The sequence below is a fragment of the Mustela putorius genome, unplaced genomic scaffold (assembly GCF_011764305.1).
Source record: "Mustela putorius furo isolate JIRA1106 unplaced genomic scaffold, ASM1176430v1.1 tig00003901_pilon_pilon_pilon, whole genome shotgun sequence".
NCBI classification, from domain to species: Eukaryota; Metazoa; Chordata; class Mammalia; order Carnivora; family Mustelidae; genus Mustela; species Mustela putorius.
This window is the reverse complement of record NW_025422049.1, coordinates 20,364,142-20,382,601: the sequence shown is the minus strand read 5'-3', so window position 1 is coordinate 20,382,601 and position 18,460 is coordinate 20,364,142. Positions and strand designations below refer to the sequence as shown.

The window sequence follows — 18,460 nt, the reverse complement described above, 5'->3', positions numbered from 1 at the left end:
CAATGGTGCTCTAAATATGCTGGAAAATGGATATTGTGTGGATAGAGTAACAACTCAAGTAAGAACACTGTCTAATAAATGTTTACACACCATCAAATCTACCAACATTAAATATCATCCGTGATAGAATCTTTCTTATCCTGTAATTTATCTCAATTTTCCCATTACTTTCTTTCACTTTCTCTTCCAGCTTTACTCACAGACAAACCTCCCAAGCCATTGTTCCCCATGGAGAATAAGCCAAGTGTTATAGATGTCCAGCTGGGTAAGTCCCCTTCTGGGAATAATAGATCCTAAACTTGTTCTCTGCTAACAGATGGGGGAAGATTGCATGAACCAGGGAAGGTTTATTGCCACTGTTATTACATGCAAATCAATTTGTGTCTGCTCATTTATAAGCCTTGGGTTCAGTGCAATAGCAGTTAAAGGAAATGCGTTTGTATTGCATCAGGGAATTGTAATACTAATTGGTTACACTAGGTATTAAGTGTGCTATAGAACAGAGCTTTTTAATTCTGTGATTGATAGAGACATAGATGTCATGCATTGGTGATTGGTTCAAAAGACTTTTCATGTTTGTCAGCCAAAAATTTTCATTTAGTGAACATTAACTCCTGGAGAACAGCACTTTTTAAAATAAAAGAACCCCTCAGTACAATCCTCAAAATGATGTGATAATTTTATTCCCAATGACACAATCCAGGGCTGTTTAAAACTTGTATTTAGGTTGAGACCCTGAATATTTATGAATCATAGAGTGTTGGTAAAAGTAACAAGATGATTTATTGGTGCTAATGTTTTTTACAGACTCAAATAAGGACACAAGGTGTTGAGCCTTCCTTTTGAGTCTGTACCCGTAATCAGTGTGTTTCAAGAACTGTGAGCTTGAGATTCAGGAGACTGTTAGTATCTCTTCCACACATGGCCTTTACTCTAAACCATGTACTTCAATATTTGTGAGCTTTTATCTACCTTGGGTTTCATTCTATTCTTCAATTCTCAGAATTTCTTCAGTTTGAAGCAAGAGAATTGAGCAAATCTGCCAGAAATGCATTAGGTTTATTTTGGGTATATGTTTTATTGAAATCTGTGACAGTAGTAGTACCTACCAATTGTACAGCCAAGGAAGACGAATTGCCCCAATATTGCACCTACTTTGGAAGATGTTTTACTCAACTTTTGATCTTTCCAATACAATTTGGACTGTTAGAGGCTTATTTCTACCTTGAGAATAGATGAGAGAAAATTACATTCCTAAGAATTTGTTTATTTTTCCAAAAGGAAATATAGCACATTGTAGGTAATGTAGCCCACCAGTGTAGGTACCAAAGTTAAGTATTTTAAAATAAACAAACAAAAGAAAGGAAACATGTTAGTAATGGATTGTGGAAATAGTGAATATTTTGTAGCTAATGTTGATGTATTAGGGTATGGTTATCCCCCTGCCACCACTTCTATTATTTCGTAGAGTCATTACATTTTGTTATAGCCAAATCTAGATGTGCAGACACATACCCTCAGTAATTTTTGCCTACATCTTTCCATCAATACTGGGATGAAAATACCTCAAGTCGAACTCTGTAGTTTGCCAGGGATTACATGAACCAAAAGATGGTCTTATATCATTAGTTTTCATGAAGGTTCAAGTGGATAAGTTTTTATATTTTACACAACTACCTCAAATTTTGTGTTTGTGGCCCATCAGTGAGATACTTCTTCATTCACCTCTGCTATTAGTCAAGCCTTAACAAAAATGTTAGAGGAGTACTGGTCTAAAGCAAGGAGAGAGACCACTGTAGGAGGTATATTTCACACAGATTCACTGGGTACAGCAATTATATATGCTATTTAGGACATCTCTAAGATGTATGCTTGGTATAAATGGGAAATGTATATTTCAACATAGGTATAGGTGCCAAAATAGCCCACCACCATCACCCTGTAAAATCACTAAAGTGATTTGCTTTCAATTTGCATTAAGTGCAAGGCTGAACTTTTCAGTTTTTAGTTTGTGACAGAGTTTGGAGGCAACTTTTTTGACAGAAAGATGAAGACCTGCCCATTTTTCATCCTTAGCATTTCTCTAAAATGCTAAAGCAACTGTGTAATTGAGGCAAAAGAAAACCAAATCAGCTAAACCAGATCTTTGACATTTGAAAGAGCACAAAACTGGTTAATTTTAGGTGATTTTAACTTTTCTACATATTTATCTAGCATCATTTATTCACACCTGAGTGTCATTTTGTAACTTAGACTTATGTCTCAATAGTAAGGTGGTGTTAGGAGCACTATCAACATCAGAGAGCTCCTCAGTGTCAGTGGGAGTTCTGCAGTCAGAAAGTTTAGAAACTACAAGTGCAAAAAAGAGAGAAAAATAATTGGAGTGATTGGATGTCCCTATTTATATCTGAAAAACTTTCAGAATCCAGTAAGATCATGAAAACTTTTGGAAATTATTTTTCTTCATTTTTTAAGATTTTATTTATTTATTTGACAGAGACAGAGATCACAAGTAAGCAGAGAGGCAGGCAGAAAGAGAGAGGGGACGCAGACTCCCTGCTGAGCAGAGAGCCCGATGCAGGCTTGATCCCAGGACCCTGGAATCATGACTGAGCGGAAGGCAGAGGCTTAACCCACTCAGCCACTCAGGTGCCCCTCTTCATTTTTTTTTTAAAGTTCATTCGGAAAATTCAGCTCTAGACATCCTCAGATTAGAACAAAAAGCAAAAGTACCAAAGAACAATCCAATTCAAATGGCTAAACACATTACCAAGTTCAAGTTTCCCAAATCTCCGTACCTTAAATTTGACATAGCATTCTATTCAATTTGGCCACAGATTTTTTGCTATCTTACCACCTAAACATAGTTTATCATCCCCTTCCCCTTGAATTCAAGATGGCCTTAGGGACATGATTGATCAATAGAGTATGGTAGAAGTGGTATTCTAGAATTCTGGAGACTGGATCAAAGGAAGCCTTGCAGCTTCTCTTCAGGTCTCTTTGTCTTCTCTGAAACTACTATGCTATGAGAAGCTCAAGCCACATGGAGAAGCGCTAGAGGATGGGGCACCATTTGAAGAAGAAGAGGCCAATGAGCTTCAAGGCTGGTAAGTGAAGAAGCCATATTGGAAGTGGGTCCAGCTACCCTGGCTTATGCCATGTAGTTCAGGGACAAACCATTAAGGTAAACTGTTCTCATATTTCTAAGCCCAAAAATAATGAGCAAAATAAAATTATTGTCATTAGCTGCTAAGGTAGTTTTTTAAATAACAATAGTTACCTAAAACAAACATTTTTTAAAAAAAAACATTGTAAATTCCATTTTCCCTATGGACAAGAATCCCATGCAGTTATTTTATGCAAAATGAGAAATATTGTGGGAAATACTTGAGTATTAGCTCTAAGATAGTTTTAGAAAATGTGGTCTGGAATAATTATTTATGTGTTTGTTGAGGGTTATACTAAGTTCTCATTTCTGCATACTTGTAAAGACAATCTAGTAAATAAAATTTTTCAGTAGAAATGAATATTCTTTTGTGCATGATTGGCATCATGGCAGATATTTTGTTGTGCCTCTAGAGGAAAATAAACATCTTGACTTTCTCTTTTCTGTAGTGTAATCCATTAGTCATCCACACTGTTGTAGAAATTTACATACTTTTTGCTGACATAGTGATGATAGTTTGGTTGTTGTTAAATTGTATTCAGATTGTAATACTGAAAGAAGATTAATCTTAACCAAATAACCATATATTTTGAAATGATAAACACATTCTTAACAAAGTAATATAAAACTATTGCTTTCACAAAGCAAGCCTATTGTGCTACAGCTGCCTCTAGTAATATATGACATATACAGACAAAAGCAATGTACAAAATACACAAAAAGTCCTATTTGGTCCTATTTTCTTCTATTTTCTTACTGTGAAGGTAAATTTTGTTTGAATTTGATAAATAAACTTTTACTATATCAGCGTTGTCTTTTTTTGGCAGTTGAAAGTAAAAATATTTTCAAATTTTCTAGGAAAAAATAGCACTGTATTACAGTGTATTAATTCATATTACACTTTAATATCAAGTATTGAAATATCATAACAACATGTGTCCTATTTGGAATGTATTGATGCTAGGTAGACCCTTCTTTGGATACTGTTTTTTGGGCTTTTTTTTTGTTTTATTATAGAACTTAAAGGCATGCTTTATGAATTAACAGGCTCCTAGAAGCTTTGGAAAGCCATGAATAAATGTGCATGAAAAGATTTGAGATCTGACATCAAATTTCTTTTTTTTTTTGACATCTAATTTCAATTGAAGATAAATTTAGAAATGTAACTTGTTCTTCTCATTGATGATGATAATTTTTTAAAATATCCTAAGACTTAAAATAAACCAGTGTTATGCAGAAAGAAATATGAACACTGTTTGCTTTCTCATTTTATGTCGAAGAGTCAAAAAGAAGTTTTGGGAGCTTAAAGCATATCAGAAAAACCCAGACCAGTGGGACAGTCCAAGCTAATTGAATACCGCAGGTGTTTCAAAAAAAAAAAAAAAAAGCCATCTCTAGATAAATCTGATCCGGTATTGAAGATTCTCTTCTATTCTCATTCAGAATTTATCTTACTATTACAGGCTATTCAAATTCATATTTAATGACTGTGTTATGTGCTACTGGTTCAAACTTTCTCTGTATGTAAAGGAATGTTAATCTTCATCAGAAATTGATTTCAGCAGCATATCAGTTTCTACTGAAAATTGTATTAGTTCTAAGAGACTACTGTAAAAGCCTCTATGAAGGAATAAAGCAAAATATAATATTTAATGCAGTACTCAAGACTACAAAGCAAAAATAAGTAACTAATTGAAGCCTTGAAATAGGAAATGAGCTGTTTAACCAAATCTGTCTTTTTAAAACTTTATTTACATAGAAACAATTTTTGTGTTCTTAACATGTCAAATACAGTGTTAGATCCTGGGGATATAGAGGTGAATAAAATGAGGTACTTGATCTTCAGGTATTCTCAGTCTACTGGGGAAAAGAGATGTGGAAGCAGAATTACAGTGCAATATGATAACTGCCAAAACAGAGATGGGAAAAGGGAGAGTGACTATTTTTGTGGGAAGACCTCATAAATTAACAGCTCTACATTTTTTTTAGCCAATATAATGTTGTATCTTTGTAACCTTAACACAAGTACTAAATTTACATGAAAATAATTAAAAATTACAAAAGATATAACCTTTTAAAATAATAAATTATCCATCATATGCTTCAATATGGCAATGTTGAGAATGGAAACTTTTTTTTGAAGATTTTATTTATTTATTTGAGAGACAGTGACAGAAAGAAAACATGGGGGAAGGAGCAGAAGGAGAGGGAGGAGCAGACTTCCTATTGAACAGGGAGCCATATGTATGGCTGGATCCTGGGACCTTAGGATCATGACCTGAGCTGAAGGCAGATTCTTTTTTTTTTTTTTTTTTAATTTTTTATTTTTGATAAACATATATTTTTATCCCCAGGGGTACAGGTCTGTGAATCACCAGGTTTACACACTTCACAGCACTCACCAAATCACATACCCTCCCCAATGTCCATAATCCCACCCCCTTCTCCCAAACCCCCTGCCCCCGGCAACCCTCAGTTTGTTTTGTGAGATTAAGAGTCACTTATGGTTTGTCTCCCTCCCAATCCCATCTTGAAGGCAGATTCTTAACTTACTGAGCCACACATGTGCCCCTAAAAATGGAAACTTATGATACCCTTGCATCTCTTCAGTTTAGCAAAATTAGTCAACTCTTTCTAACGTTATCATAGAACAAACAATCCAAAGCAAGTCACCAACCAATTGAGTGAAAATGTCAAGCCAGAATAACTATCAATATAAATAATAATACATGATAATTTCATTAGCTTGAGTAATGATTTGGTATATGTATTGTGGATATAATGGTGGTACCAAGAGATTTCTTTGAATTCTGTTTTTTTATTCTTTTTTGTACATTTTGTATTTTTGTGTACTCCTCCTACACTTTAGCTTCAGATAACTCCTTGAAAATCTTCATTTGCTCTAGAGTAAGTGAAGACTTTGGGAAGCAATTTTACTCAGCTTTCTTGGCCCCATAGTTGTAGCTGGTTCATGGCAGCATTTACTCTCCCTTGTAGGCATTCCAGGGTTAATGAGTTATTTCCTGAAGATTTTTTTAATTTTATTTTTTGCTAGATAACATGCATGAGCTTAGCATGGGCCACCCCGAACTGAAAACAATTATATTACCCAGAATGTACAACAATGAAAATTTACAATTATTTAAAACTTTGAAAAACCTGGGCTAAACCTTTTCCCTACAAGTTGGCTGCCATATTAGCACTTGAGACTGAAACAGGTTTACTTATTTTGTCTCAGTTTCTATAACATAGTTGTACTTATTCTGAGACATTTAGGGATAAAAATTTTTTTAAAATCAAAAAGAAAAATTTAATAGTTTACTAAAGATTTGTCTGTAATGTGATAAGTTGTCTATGAACATTTTAGGAATAACATGATTATTGACCAGACCGCTTGCATATATTGATATTTGGGGGACATTGTCAAAGTTTATGTCCCATTGAGATTTAATATAAGCTTGAAAGTATTTCATCACACTTTATTAATGCCAATATTGTGATTTTATAAATATGGTAACAAAATTATTTGAAAATTCACTATGTACTAGGCACTGCAATATGCATTTGTGCATATACTGTTTTATTTATTCCTCATAAGACCCCAAAGTAGTAGTTGGTATTGTTGAAATATTTTGCAGATGAGGAAACTCAGATTCAGACAGATAAAATAACTTTATTGAGGCTACATATTTAGTAAGTGGCAGAAATGAAACTTTGATCTGATTTGTTTGACTCCAAAGTTGTGTTATTTTTATTACAGAATACCAAGTGTGGTAAGATTATCTAGGCCTCAGGGGAGTAAGAGTGGGGGAATGGGGCAACTGGGTGATGGACTTTAAGGAGGACACACGGTGTAATGAGTACTGGGTGTTATATAAGACTGAGGAATCACTAAACTCTACCTCTGAAACTAATAATACATTGTATGTTAATTAAATTTAATAAATTTTGAAAAATAAAATAAAAATAAATTAATTAAGTAGGACCATTGTGTAAAAAAAAAAAAAATACCTAGGCCTCATATTAGATCCTCCAAAAAACTATCACTCTAATACAATTTAATAATAATAACTATATTATGTATTTAACTACATAAAATAATAGTTATTTAGCAATAGCTCTACAACTAATATTATTATAATAATATTTAGTATCAATAATATATATACTTCTAGTAATAATTGTTATAATAACATTTAGTATCATTTAATAATAGCAGTACTACTATATTATAATACTGATGATATTATTTAATAATGGCTCCAATACTACTACTAGTAGTAGTTATTATTGCTAATAGTAGTAGTAAAATTATCATTTATTGATTGCTTGAAAGATGCTAGACATTGTACTAAATATTTTATTGCATTATTTCATTTACTTTTTCCAATAATTCTTTGAGATAGAGGAAGCTATTTGTCCCACTTTTAAAAAAGCATTCTTAAGGTATTATTCATATACTATACAACTGACCTACTTATATCATACATTTTAATGATTTCTAATACATTTTCAGGGTCATGCAAGCATCACAATGGAATGTTGCAGCATCCCCGAAAGAAACTTCATACCCATTAGCAGTTATTTCCCAGTCCTCCACCGCCACCCACACCTATGGGTCCAGGCAATCACTAATCAGTTTTCTGTGTCTATAGATTTGCCTATTCTGGACAGTTCATATAAATGAAATCATACAACATGTGTTCTTTTGTGATTGGCATCTCACACTTAGAATATTGTTCTCAAGATTCAAATATATAGCTTGTATTAAAACTTCATCCCTTTTTATTGCCAAATAATATTCTATTTATGGTTATATCACATTTTATTTATCTATCCATCAGTTGAAGTACATTTTGGGTGTTATTATATATAATGCTGCTACACACATTAGTGTATAAATTTTTGTGTGAACATATGTTATCACTTTAGGATATATATAGAGTGTAGAATTGTTGGGCTATATGGTCACTCTATATTTAATCTTTTGATGAACTGCCAGATCTTTTACTAAAGCAATTGCACCATTTTACATTCCCAGAAGAAATGCACAAACTTCCATTCTCTTCACATCCTTGCCAACAGTTGCTGTTTTCCACTTTTAAAAAAAAATAGTATTTATCTTAATGGGTATGTAGTGGTATCTCATTGTGGTTTTGGTTTGCATTTCCCTAATGGCTAATGATACTAAACATTTTTTTGTGTGCTTATTTGCCATTTGTATGTCTTCATTGAAGAAATGTCTATGGTCTTCTTTTTATTTCTTTTATTATTTTTTAAATTTTGTTTTATTTTTTTCAGTGCTCCAAGATTCATTGTTTATGCACCACACCCAGTGCTCCATGCAAGACATGCCCTCCTTAATGCCCACCACCAGGTTCACCTAACCCATCACCCCCCTCCACTCCAAAACCCTCAGTTTGTTTCTCAGAGTCCATGGTCTCTCATAGTTCTTCTCCCCCTCCGAGTTCCCCCAATTTACTTTTCCTTTCCTTCTCCTAATGTCCTCTGTGTTATTTCTTATGCTCCATTTTTTAAATGAGGAGATTGGCCTCAGAGAAGTCATCTAAGTTACCAAAGCTAGTAAGCACTTCATAAGTAGTGAGGCCTAAGCTGGCATTCTTAACATTTACGCAAAATACACATTAATGTTAATACTACTTTTTACTCAGTCTTCTTGCACTAGGATTTTACTTATGTTCCCTTTTTATAAAAAATATATTTTTAGACAGAAAGTGAGTGGTTCTATATGAATAAGTTAAAAGGGTATTGAGTGAGAATTGATTCAGTGGAAAAATAAAAATGAGCAAGAGAACATTATTTTGATTTTTTTTTACATTTGTAACTTAGGGCAAAACACTTTTTCAAATGGCAAACTAATGCAAAAGCTGCAGACATACCTGAAAACTGGCTATGAAGTGCAAGGCCACACAGAAAAGTTTCTTGAGGGATGTACATTTAAATGGTTAGAAAGCTGCATATACTCCAGCATCTGAAGAAATATTAAGAAATTCATGTGTCATTCAAGGATGGGAAAGACAGATTAAAAACTAAAAACAAATTAGGGAGCTCTCTGATTTTGGAATTTATTAGGAACATATGTCAAATGATGTTATTCTCTAACAATGTGCTCTGTATTGATATCAATGCCATCATCTTTATAGTACTTTTTAGCAGTTCTGTCTTCTAATCCATTTTAGTCATTGGGTAATAGATGTTTTTTTAATATCTGAAGAGGGAAAAAAATAAAACTACATGTTCTATGTTTAAACATCCAGCATGAACTGGGGGATAAAACAATTTAGACCCTTCCAACTCAAATGTCTTATGTTTTTTTATACAAATAAAATTGGATTTTATATTATGGTATACCTGTAGAAAAGTGAGATAAATATCATCTAGCTAGTTTATACATAAACCACCTTTAAGTGTTCTCATAATTGAGGAGAAAGGGTAGCTTTGCATCATTTAGATAATTCCCTTAATTATTCTCTACACTCTGTTTGTTTAGATATGGCTTAAACTTTGGAAGACCTTTTGTTCCCTTAGAAATAGTTCTTTCCACAAATTACTTAGAGGTATCAGGAGTGATACATAAATATCTGGTCCTGTTAATAGACACATGTTTTGCTGTAATTTAGAGAACACCAGAAATCATACCACTTCCCTTATCACCTTTACTCCAAATATCTTCGTATTATTATGGTTGACAATAGTAGATCAGGATCAACACAAAAAGGGGGTCGGGCAAGAGATCTGGAGGTAAATCTCAGATGTTTGAAAACCAGGTCTGATAGGGTAGAGTCAACCTGAAGTTTAGAAACTTAGACCTTGCAGAGGTGTTAGCAAAGTTGTGAACAAATAGGTCAGGTCAAAGAACACACCAATCTTGAGTTTCTAGTAAGACGAGAAAGTCAAAGGCTAAAAAGCCATCAGAAATTAGGCAACAAATGGATAGTGAAGGATCAAAGGCAGTGACGTTAGATCTACAAGAGTTGATACTTGATTTTCACAAGAGAAAAGTATTATCATGGGCAAAGCCCCTGAAAAAGAAAATTGGAAAGAACTGGAGCTTTGGGTGATGGAGAGGACACATTTAGCAATTAAATGCAGTTTAAGACTTCTTATGTGAGAAAGGAACCTCCCTAAAAAAGAGTAGAGGACAAACTTGACCTAAGACCAGTTTGCGTGTGTGTGTGTGTGTGTGTGTGTTTGTGTTATGTTAGTCACCATACAGTATACATTAGTTTTTGATGTAGTGTTCCATGATTCATTGTTTGCATATAACACCTAGTGCTTCATATTCTGATATAAACAGTATAGTGTTTGCCAATATCTGAATTTTGAAAATTGAATTAATAGTGTATGCATCATATCAAAAAGTACACTTTGGTTTTGTTTACAGATGCAGCATAAAACCAGGAACTTTTTTTTTTTTAATTTTTAGATCTAAATTCAATTAGCCAATGTATAACACATCATTAGTTTTTGCTATAATGTTCAATGATTCATTAGTTGCGGAACTTCTTTATTTCGAAATTGTGCATGTGCCTTAGATACTTGTTTTCAAGAATAGGCTCTATGGACCACTAAGGGTCTAATTCAGATAGTTTAATTTCCTTAGTTGCAAATATGTTGAGAGTCCACATATTGCTATAATGATTATTTTAATTTATGTGTAATTAAGCTATTTGAAAACATTTTAACTTGGTGAGATGATTACTATTTTGTGTCTCAAGGCTGATTGTGATGATAAGTCAGCAAAGGAAAAAAAGATTGTGAATGTGTAGAATGAAACCCTTTTAATGAGGAGAGGGAATTTTCAAGACTCAACTTGAAAACCCCCTACCTTAATTATGGGATAATGAACATACTTTGGAAAGGAAGAGAATTATGCTAATTCTGGATAGGAAAATCACAGAAAAGTAAAGGTTAATTTTAATAGTGATAGATCATATTTATGCAGTATACTTCTCCAAGGACTCAAAGCTTTTATATCAGGCACCATTTAATTAATTTCTTTACACTGTAAAATAAGATGAGCCATTATTAACCACCGACATGTGTGGGGTTAAGTTTCTTTGTGACACCCACAGGCAGTTTAACTGAACACACTAGTGAAGAATCTGCTGTATCAGTAATGAATAAATAATTATTAGCCCGACCATTATTAGACACCTCAGAATTACTGTTGGCGCTGCTTTTATATATAGGAATGTGCAGCAAGAATGGTCTATCTACTCACCACTAGCGGTTTTGCTACTTCCTTTCTCAGCCTTGTAATTAGCTTATTAACCTAGGAACAGATGTTCTCATGACTGACCACTTAGTATATTAAACTAGTAGCTCTTAAGCTCTGCAGATTGATACTTTGTGCTTTTGTTTATTCTCTAGTGTTATTTGTTGATTCCAAGGATTTTAGTTTGTACATTCTTCTGATGGGAAAATAATTATTTTTAAATTTTTTATATATCTAATTTAAAGATTTTATTTATTTATTTGAGAGAGAGAGAGAAAGAATGCATGAGCAGTGTGGAGGGACAGAAAGAGAGAGGGAGAAACAGACTTCCACTGAACAGGGAGTTCGATGTGTGACAAGATCCCAAGACTCTGGGATCATGACCTGAGCCAAAGGCAGAACATAACAAACTGAGCCAGCCAGGCACCCTGATGTGCAAAGAATTCTTGAAGACGACAGGCAAAATAACATATAAGGTGGCAATAGCAGTGGGGACAGGTCAAAATTTGTAGAAGAGGAGAGAAAGAAAGATTTTTCTTTCAAATAATGTGTAAAAATAGCTCAGTAAAAATGGACCTTCTCATTTATGAAAGGCAGGTTCATGGTTCTAACAGTACACTAGACTGTTGTGTCTTTTAATCCTTCTACTTCACTTTCATTATGACTGTATATGTAATTCTATTAGTCATGGAATAATTCTATTAGTCATCCTTCGTTTGTCTTCTTCATATGCAACATTTACTTGTATTTAATCTACTCTTACCAGCCTTCCAACTCCTCTTCAGTGGCCTTTATTCCAGCAGAAGGAATCTTGGTGTAACTTATTTAATTCTATAAATCTGGAAACTGATTTTGGCTCAGGTCATAGTCTCTGGGGCATGGGATCAAGCCATGCCTTTGGTTCCACGATCAGAGGGGAGTCTGATGGAGATTCTCTCTCTCTCTCCCTCTCTCTTTTCTCTAATAGATAAATAAGGGCACGTGGATGGTCAGTCAGTTAAGCATCTGACTTTTGATTTTAGCTCAGGTCATGATTTCAGGGTTATGGGGTCCAGCCCCATGTGGGGTTCTGTGATCAGTCATCTGCTTGTCCCTCTCCATCTGCTCCTACCACTGCGCTCTCTCTCTCTTTTTAAATCTCTATCTTTCTCTTAAATAAATAAAATCTTAAAAAAAAAAAGAAACAGACCAAGACCATTCAATATAAAATGCTTCAGTTTCCTTCCATTCTATTTCAAAATATTCATTTTTGTTCTTTCTTTTCCCCTTTTCTCTATTCTAGGAAGAAGAGGTACAATTATCTCTTTCCAAATTTAAATTGTCTACCTTTATTTATTAGTTTACACCTTCCCATATGTTATCCTAACCTTCAGTTACCCCCTCTTACAAATGCATTTTCAAATTTTGTCCCATAATAAATACAGTAAACTCCCCCACCCATTCTAAATGAATATACATATTTTAAAATACTTTCTTTAAAAAAATACTGCCTTATCCTGCTTTCTTTTCAAGGTACACTATCTCATTTCTCTTTTTCCTATTCAAACTCAGTTGTTTGACAAGTTTATGTAGACCATTTGTTTTACTATGCCTCCTTTCGTTCTCATCTTACTGAAACCTGACTTCAATCCCACCATTCTGTTAAAGCTCCTCTAGTTACTTAAATATCTTCTTATAATTACCTAATTCTACATCTTCCTGTATTGCCTCTTTCTTTTCAAGACCATTACACCCTTTGGCACCACCGAAAAGTTAATTGCTACACCTTGTCTGGCACATAAATCAATGTATAATAGACACCTCCTTTTTTCCTTAGAATTCTCTGCTCTCCTAGTTCTCAAACTAATTATCTTCTTTCTTCTCAGTCTTTGCTTCTGATCTCTGTCTACAACTGCTTCCTTAGTTGGTTGAGGTAGGGAAGAGGATTGAGTAGAAATTTGAACCATAAGGGAAATTTTTAAATCTTTACAATATTAAATCATGAAAATTAGGATTTGGATAATGTGTAGGCCTTTCTTAAAGAATCTGGAAATAAGAGTCTGCTTTGGCTTATTTGGTAAAGAGGAGTGCCTATGCTTATTTAATGAAAGTTTTAGGAACAGCCTCTTATTCTTAACTAAGATTGTTGATAGGACTCATCCAGTCACTAAGACATTTCTTGAAAATCAAATGTGTGTAAGGTCCAGTGGAGATACACAGATGACTAAGGGACAGACATGGTGCTAGGGAGATTGGAATTTAGCTGAGGTGATTGAGATAAACAACATTAGAGGAAACATCAATAGGCTGGTAGAATAGGAAGCACCAGATCTTGTCTCTCTACAGAAACAACTACTTAACAAAAACAAACAGTTTAAAAAACCTTTATAAGAACTCCAAAATTCAGATAAGAATTCATGGAACCACAAGCAAGCTCAAAGCCAAGAACGGTTGCACTGAAAGGGTAAGAAAAGCTATTGTATTTTAACCATATCAGCTCCTCCTCCAAGCTGGAACATCTTGCAAATGGTAGGAAAAGCCCATCTTGCAACTTCTCCCTTGGAAGGAAAACAGAAGAGTGGGGTATACATCCAATGTTCTGACTTTCAGGGAAACTGTGAAATGGATTGTTTTCTGTGTCTCCTGAGTTAGAGTACTGATGCAGAGCCAGCATGTCTGAGATATCTAGGGACCACAGAAAACAAGAGAGCTCAGCACTTTGAGGCAGTACAAGGGAACCTGCAGTATTGCAGACACTGGTGGGAGCAAATACTATAAGACCTTGGAAAAGAAAAAAGCAAACCTCCCTAATTGGAAAATTATAAAACCTATATAAGATACATCTGCAGAAAAGGTTTGAGAGAACCCAAGAATCTCTAGCTAGGTTGATGAATGAATGTGTTTCCCTATATGAAGCCTTTCCGTAAAGACTGAGAGAGGTGGTTGTGTTTTCCAATGCATGGATAATAGCACAAAGTTTCAAGGCACACAAAGTAATAGGAAAAAAGGTCCAACTGAAGAAACAAATAAGTCTCCAGAAACCAACTCTATAGAGATAGAGATAGGTGAATTACCAGACAAAAAAATTAAAAATAACAGTCATGGAAATGTTCAGTAGGGTCAGGTAAATGATTCGTGGGCAAAATGAAATTATCTACAAAGGGGTAGACAATTAAAAGAAAAACAACCCAAATTTTCAAGCTGAAGAATACAGTAACTGAATTGAAAAAAAATTATTTAAAAAGTTTCACAGCCAATTTGATCAAGCAAAAGAAAGAATCTGTGAACTCAGGATATTCATTTGAAATTATCTAGTCAAAGGAGCAAAAGGGAAAAAAAATGAAAAAGAGTGAAGAAAGTCCGAGACCTAGGGGATACCAATAGGTTGGCCAATATGCACATTATAGGAGTCTCAGAAGGGGAAAAAAGAGAAAAGGGGACAGAAAATATATTGGAAGAAATTATGAGAGAAAAATCCCCAAAACTGGGGATGGGGGTGGACATCCAGATTCAGAAAGCCCAAAAGATTTCAATTAGGATGAATACAAAGAAGTCCACACCAATATACACTATAAACAAATTGTCAAAAGTCAAAAACAGAGAAAGAATTTGAAAGCAACAAGAGAAAAATGATTCATTGCATACAAGGAAGCACCCATGAGACTATAAATGGATTTCTCAGCAGAAACACTTCAGGTCAGAAGAGAATGGAATGATGTACTTAAAGAGTTGAAAGGAAAAAACAAAAAACAAAAACAAAACTGCCAACCAAAGATATTAGGTTCAACAAAACTGCTTTTCAAAAAACGAAGGAAAAGTACTTCCCCAGATAAACAAAACCTGAGGGAGGTAATTACCATTAGACCTGCCTTATAAGAAATGGTAAAGGAAGTTTTTCAAGTTAAAAGGAAAGCACAGTAGGTGGAAGCATTAAAACTTATGAAAATATAAAGTGCACTTATAAAGTTACTAAATAGACAAATACAGAATAATATTATAATGGTAGTGTATAAATCATTTCAATTATGGTATGGGAGTTAAAAGACAAAAGACTATAAAATATGTTAATGGATCACAATTTAGAAGGATGTGTTTGGTAACATCAATAATACAAAGTTACAAAGGTAGGCGAGTAAGTTTTTATATGCAATTGTAGTTATTATTAGCCAATATAGATTGTTATAACTACAAGATGTTTTCTGTCATCCCCATGGTAACCACAAAGAAAATACCTATAGGAGATACACAATAATGAAGAGAGAGAAATCAAAGATTGTCACTGCAAAAGTAAATGAAACACAAAGGAATACAGCAGCAAAAAAAGAAAAAAAAGGGGGGAGGAAAGAAAAATTACAAGACAGAAAATAATTAATAAACTGGCAATAGTTAGGTCTATACTATCAGTAATTACTTTAAATCCAAATGAATTAAACCCTCTTATCAAAACAATAGAGTGGCTTAATAGATAAGAACCAAAAACAAAACAAAACAAATCCAAAACCTAAGAAATAATTACACATTGTTTATGAGACTTATTTTAGGTATAAGGACACAAAGAGGTGCAAAGCAAAAGGATGGATAAAAATTTTCCATGCAAATGTTAACTGAAAGAATGTGGGGTTAGCCATACATATATCAGACAAAATAGACTTCAAGTAAAAAAAAAAAAAAAAAAAAAAAGAGCTATCACAAAAGACAAAGAAACACATTACATATTGACAGAAGGCTCAATTCACCAGGAACATAAAACAACTATAAATATATGTGCACCAAACAACAGGACATCCAGATATATAAAGCAATCTTTGACAGAACTAGAGGGAGAAATAGATAGGAACACAATAGTAATAATGGATAGAACATCCAGACAGAAGAGCAACACTTCTGTTGATCTGAAATAAAGGACTTGAACAAAACTATAGACATATATACCTAATAGATACATACAGCACATTCCATGCAACATCAGCAGAATACACAATTTCTGAAGCACACATATGCAGAATATTTTATGAAGATAAATCACATGTTAAGTCATAACAAGTGTTAACAGATGTAAGAGATTGAAATTATACCAAGTATCATTTCTGACCATAATGGAATGAAACTGGCAACAAATTACAGAAGAAAAACTAGAAATTTCACAAATATGTGGACGTCAAATAACACTCTTAAACAACCAATGGATGAAAATGGAAATCAAAAGGGCAATTTGAGAATATCTTGAGAAAAACAAAAGTTAAGATACAACATACTAAAACTTATAGGGTGCATCAAAAGCAGAACTGAGGGAAGTTTATCATCATAAACATTTACATTAAAAAAAAGATTTCAAATAGACAACTTACCTGAATAGCTTAAAGAACTGGAAAAGGTACAATCTAAGGCCAGGTTAACAGGAAATAAAAAGGAAATTACAAAGATTAGAGAAGAAATCAATGAAATAGAGAATAGAAAAACAGTAGGAAAAAAAAAGCAACAAAACTAAGAGGTTTTCTTTTTTAACATTTTATTTATTTATTTGACAGAGTGAGACACAGTGAGAGAGAGAACACAAGCAGGTGGAGTGGGAGAGGAAAAAGCAGGCTTCCCACTGAGCAAGGAGCCAGATGTGGAGCTCAGTCCAAGGACCCTGGGATCATGACCTGAGCCAAAGCTAGACATTCAATGGCTGAGCCATTTAGGTGCCCCCTAACAGTTTTTTTCTTTTAATCAGCAAAATTGACAACTTTATGTAGGCTAAGAAAAACATATAGTATTCTCAATTAAGTAAAGTTAGAAATGAAAGAGAAAATACTACAGCTGATTCAACAGAAACAAAAAGAATGAGATGAGACCATTATGAACAATTATACATTAATAAATTGGATAATCTAGAAAAAACTGATACAGTCTTAGAAAGATACAATTTATCAAGACTGAATTATTAAAAAAAATAGAAAATCTGAACAGACCTATAACTAGTAAGGAGATTAAAGCTGTTTTAACCAAAACCCTCCCAATGATGAAAAGTCTAGGAGTATTTTTAATTTCTTGAGGAATTTCCACACTGTTCTCCAAAGAGGCTGCACCAATTTGCATTCCCACCAACAGTGTAAGAGGGTTCCCCTTTCTCCACATCCCCTCCAACACATGTTGTTTCCTGTCTTGTTAATCTTGGCCATTCTAACTGGTGTAAGGTGATATCTCAATGCGGTTTTAATTTGAATCTCCCTAATGGCTAGTGATGATGAACATTTTTTCATGTGTCTGATAGCCATTTGTATGTCTTCATTGGAGAAGTGTCGGTTCATATCTTCTGCCCATTTTTTGATATGATTGTCTGTTTTGTGTGTGTTGAGTTTGAGGAGTTCATTATAGATCCTGGATATCAATCTTTTGTCTGTACTGTCATTTGCAAATATCTTCTCCCATTCTGTGGGTTGCCTCTTTGTTTTTCTGACTGTTTCCTTTGCTGTGCAGAAGCTTTTGATTTTGATGAAGTCCCAAAAGTTTATTTTCGCTTTTGTTTCCTTTGCCTTTGGAGACATATCTTGAAAGAATTTGCTGTGGCTGATATCGAAGAGATTACTGCCTATGTTCTCCTCTAGGATTCTGATGGATTCCTGTCTCACGTTGAGGTCTTTTATCCATTTTGAGTTTATCTTTGTGTACGGTGTAAGAGAATGGTCGAGAAATTAAAAATAGAACTTCTGTATGACCCTGCAATTGCACTCCTGCGTATTTACCCCAAAGATACAGATGTTGTGAAAAGAAGGGCCATCTGTACCCCAATGTTTATAGCAGCATTGGCCATGGTCACCAAACTGGAAAAAAACAAGATGCCCTTCAACAGATGAATGGATAAGGAAAATGTGTGTCCATATACACTATGGAGTATTATGCCTCCATCAGAAAAGATGAATACCCAACTTTTGTAACAACATGGACGGGACTGGAAGAGATTATGCTAGTGAAATAAGTCAAGCAGAGAGAGTCAATTATCATATGGTTTCACTTATTTGTGGAGCATAACAAATAGCATGGAGGACATGGGGAGTTAGAGAGGAGAAGGGAGTTGAGGGAAATTGGAAGGG

At 34.1% G+C, this 18,460-nt stretch overlaps 1 protein-coding gene across 1 annotated transcript in view; it reads left to right on the top strand.

The window, feature by feature from the left end:
- Positions 1-18,460, top strand: part of IL1RAPL2 (interleukin 1 receptor accessory protein like 2) — a 617,445-nt gene that overhangs the window by 307,648 nt on the left and 291,337 nt on the right. The window contains exon 4 of the mRNA XM_045068289.1: positions 191-265. Within this exon, the coding sequence (XP_044924224.1) occupies positions 191-265 (75 nt within the window). The remainder of the gene's footprint in view (positions 1-190; positions 266-18,460) is intronic.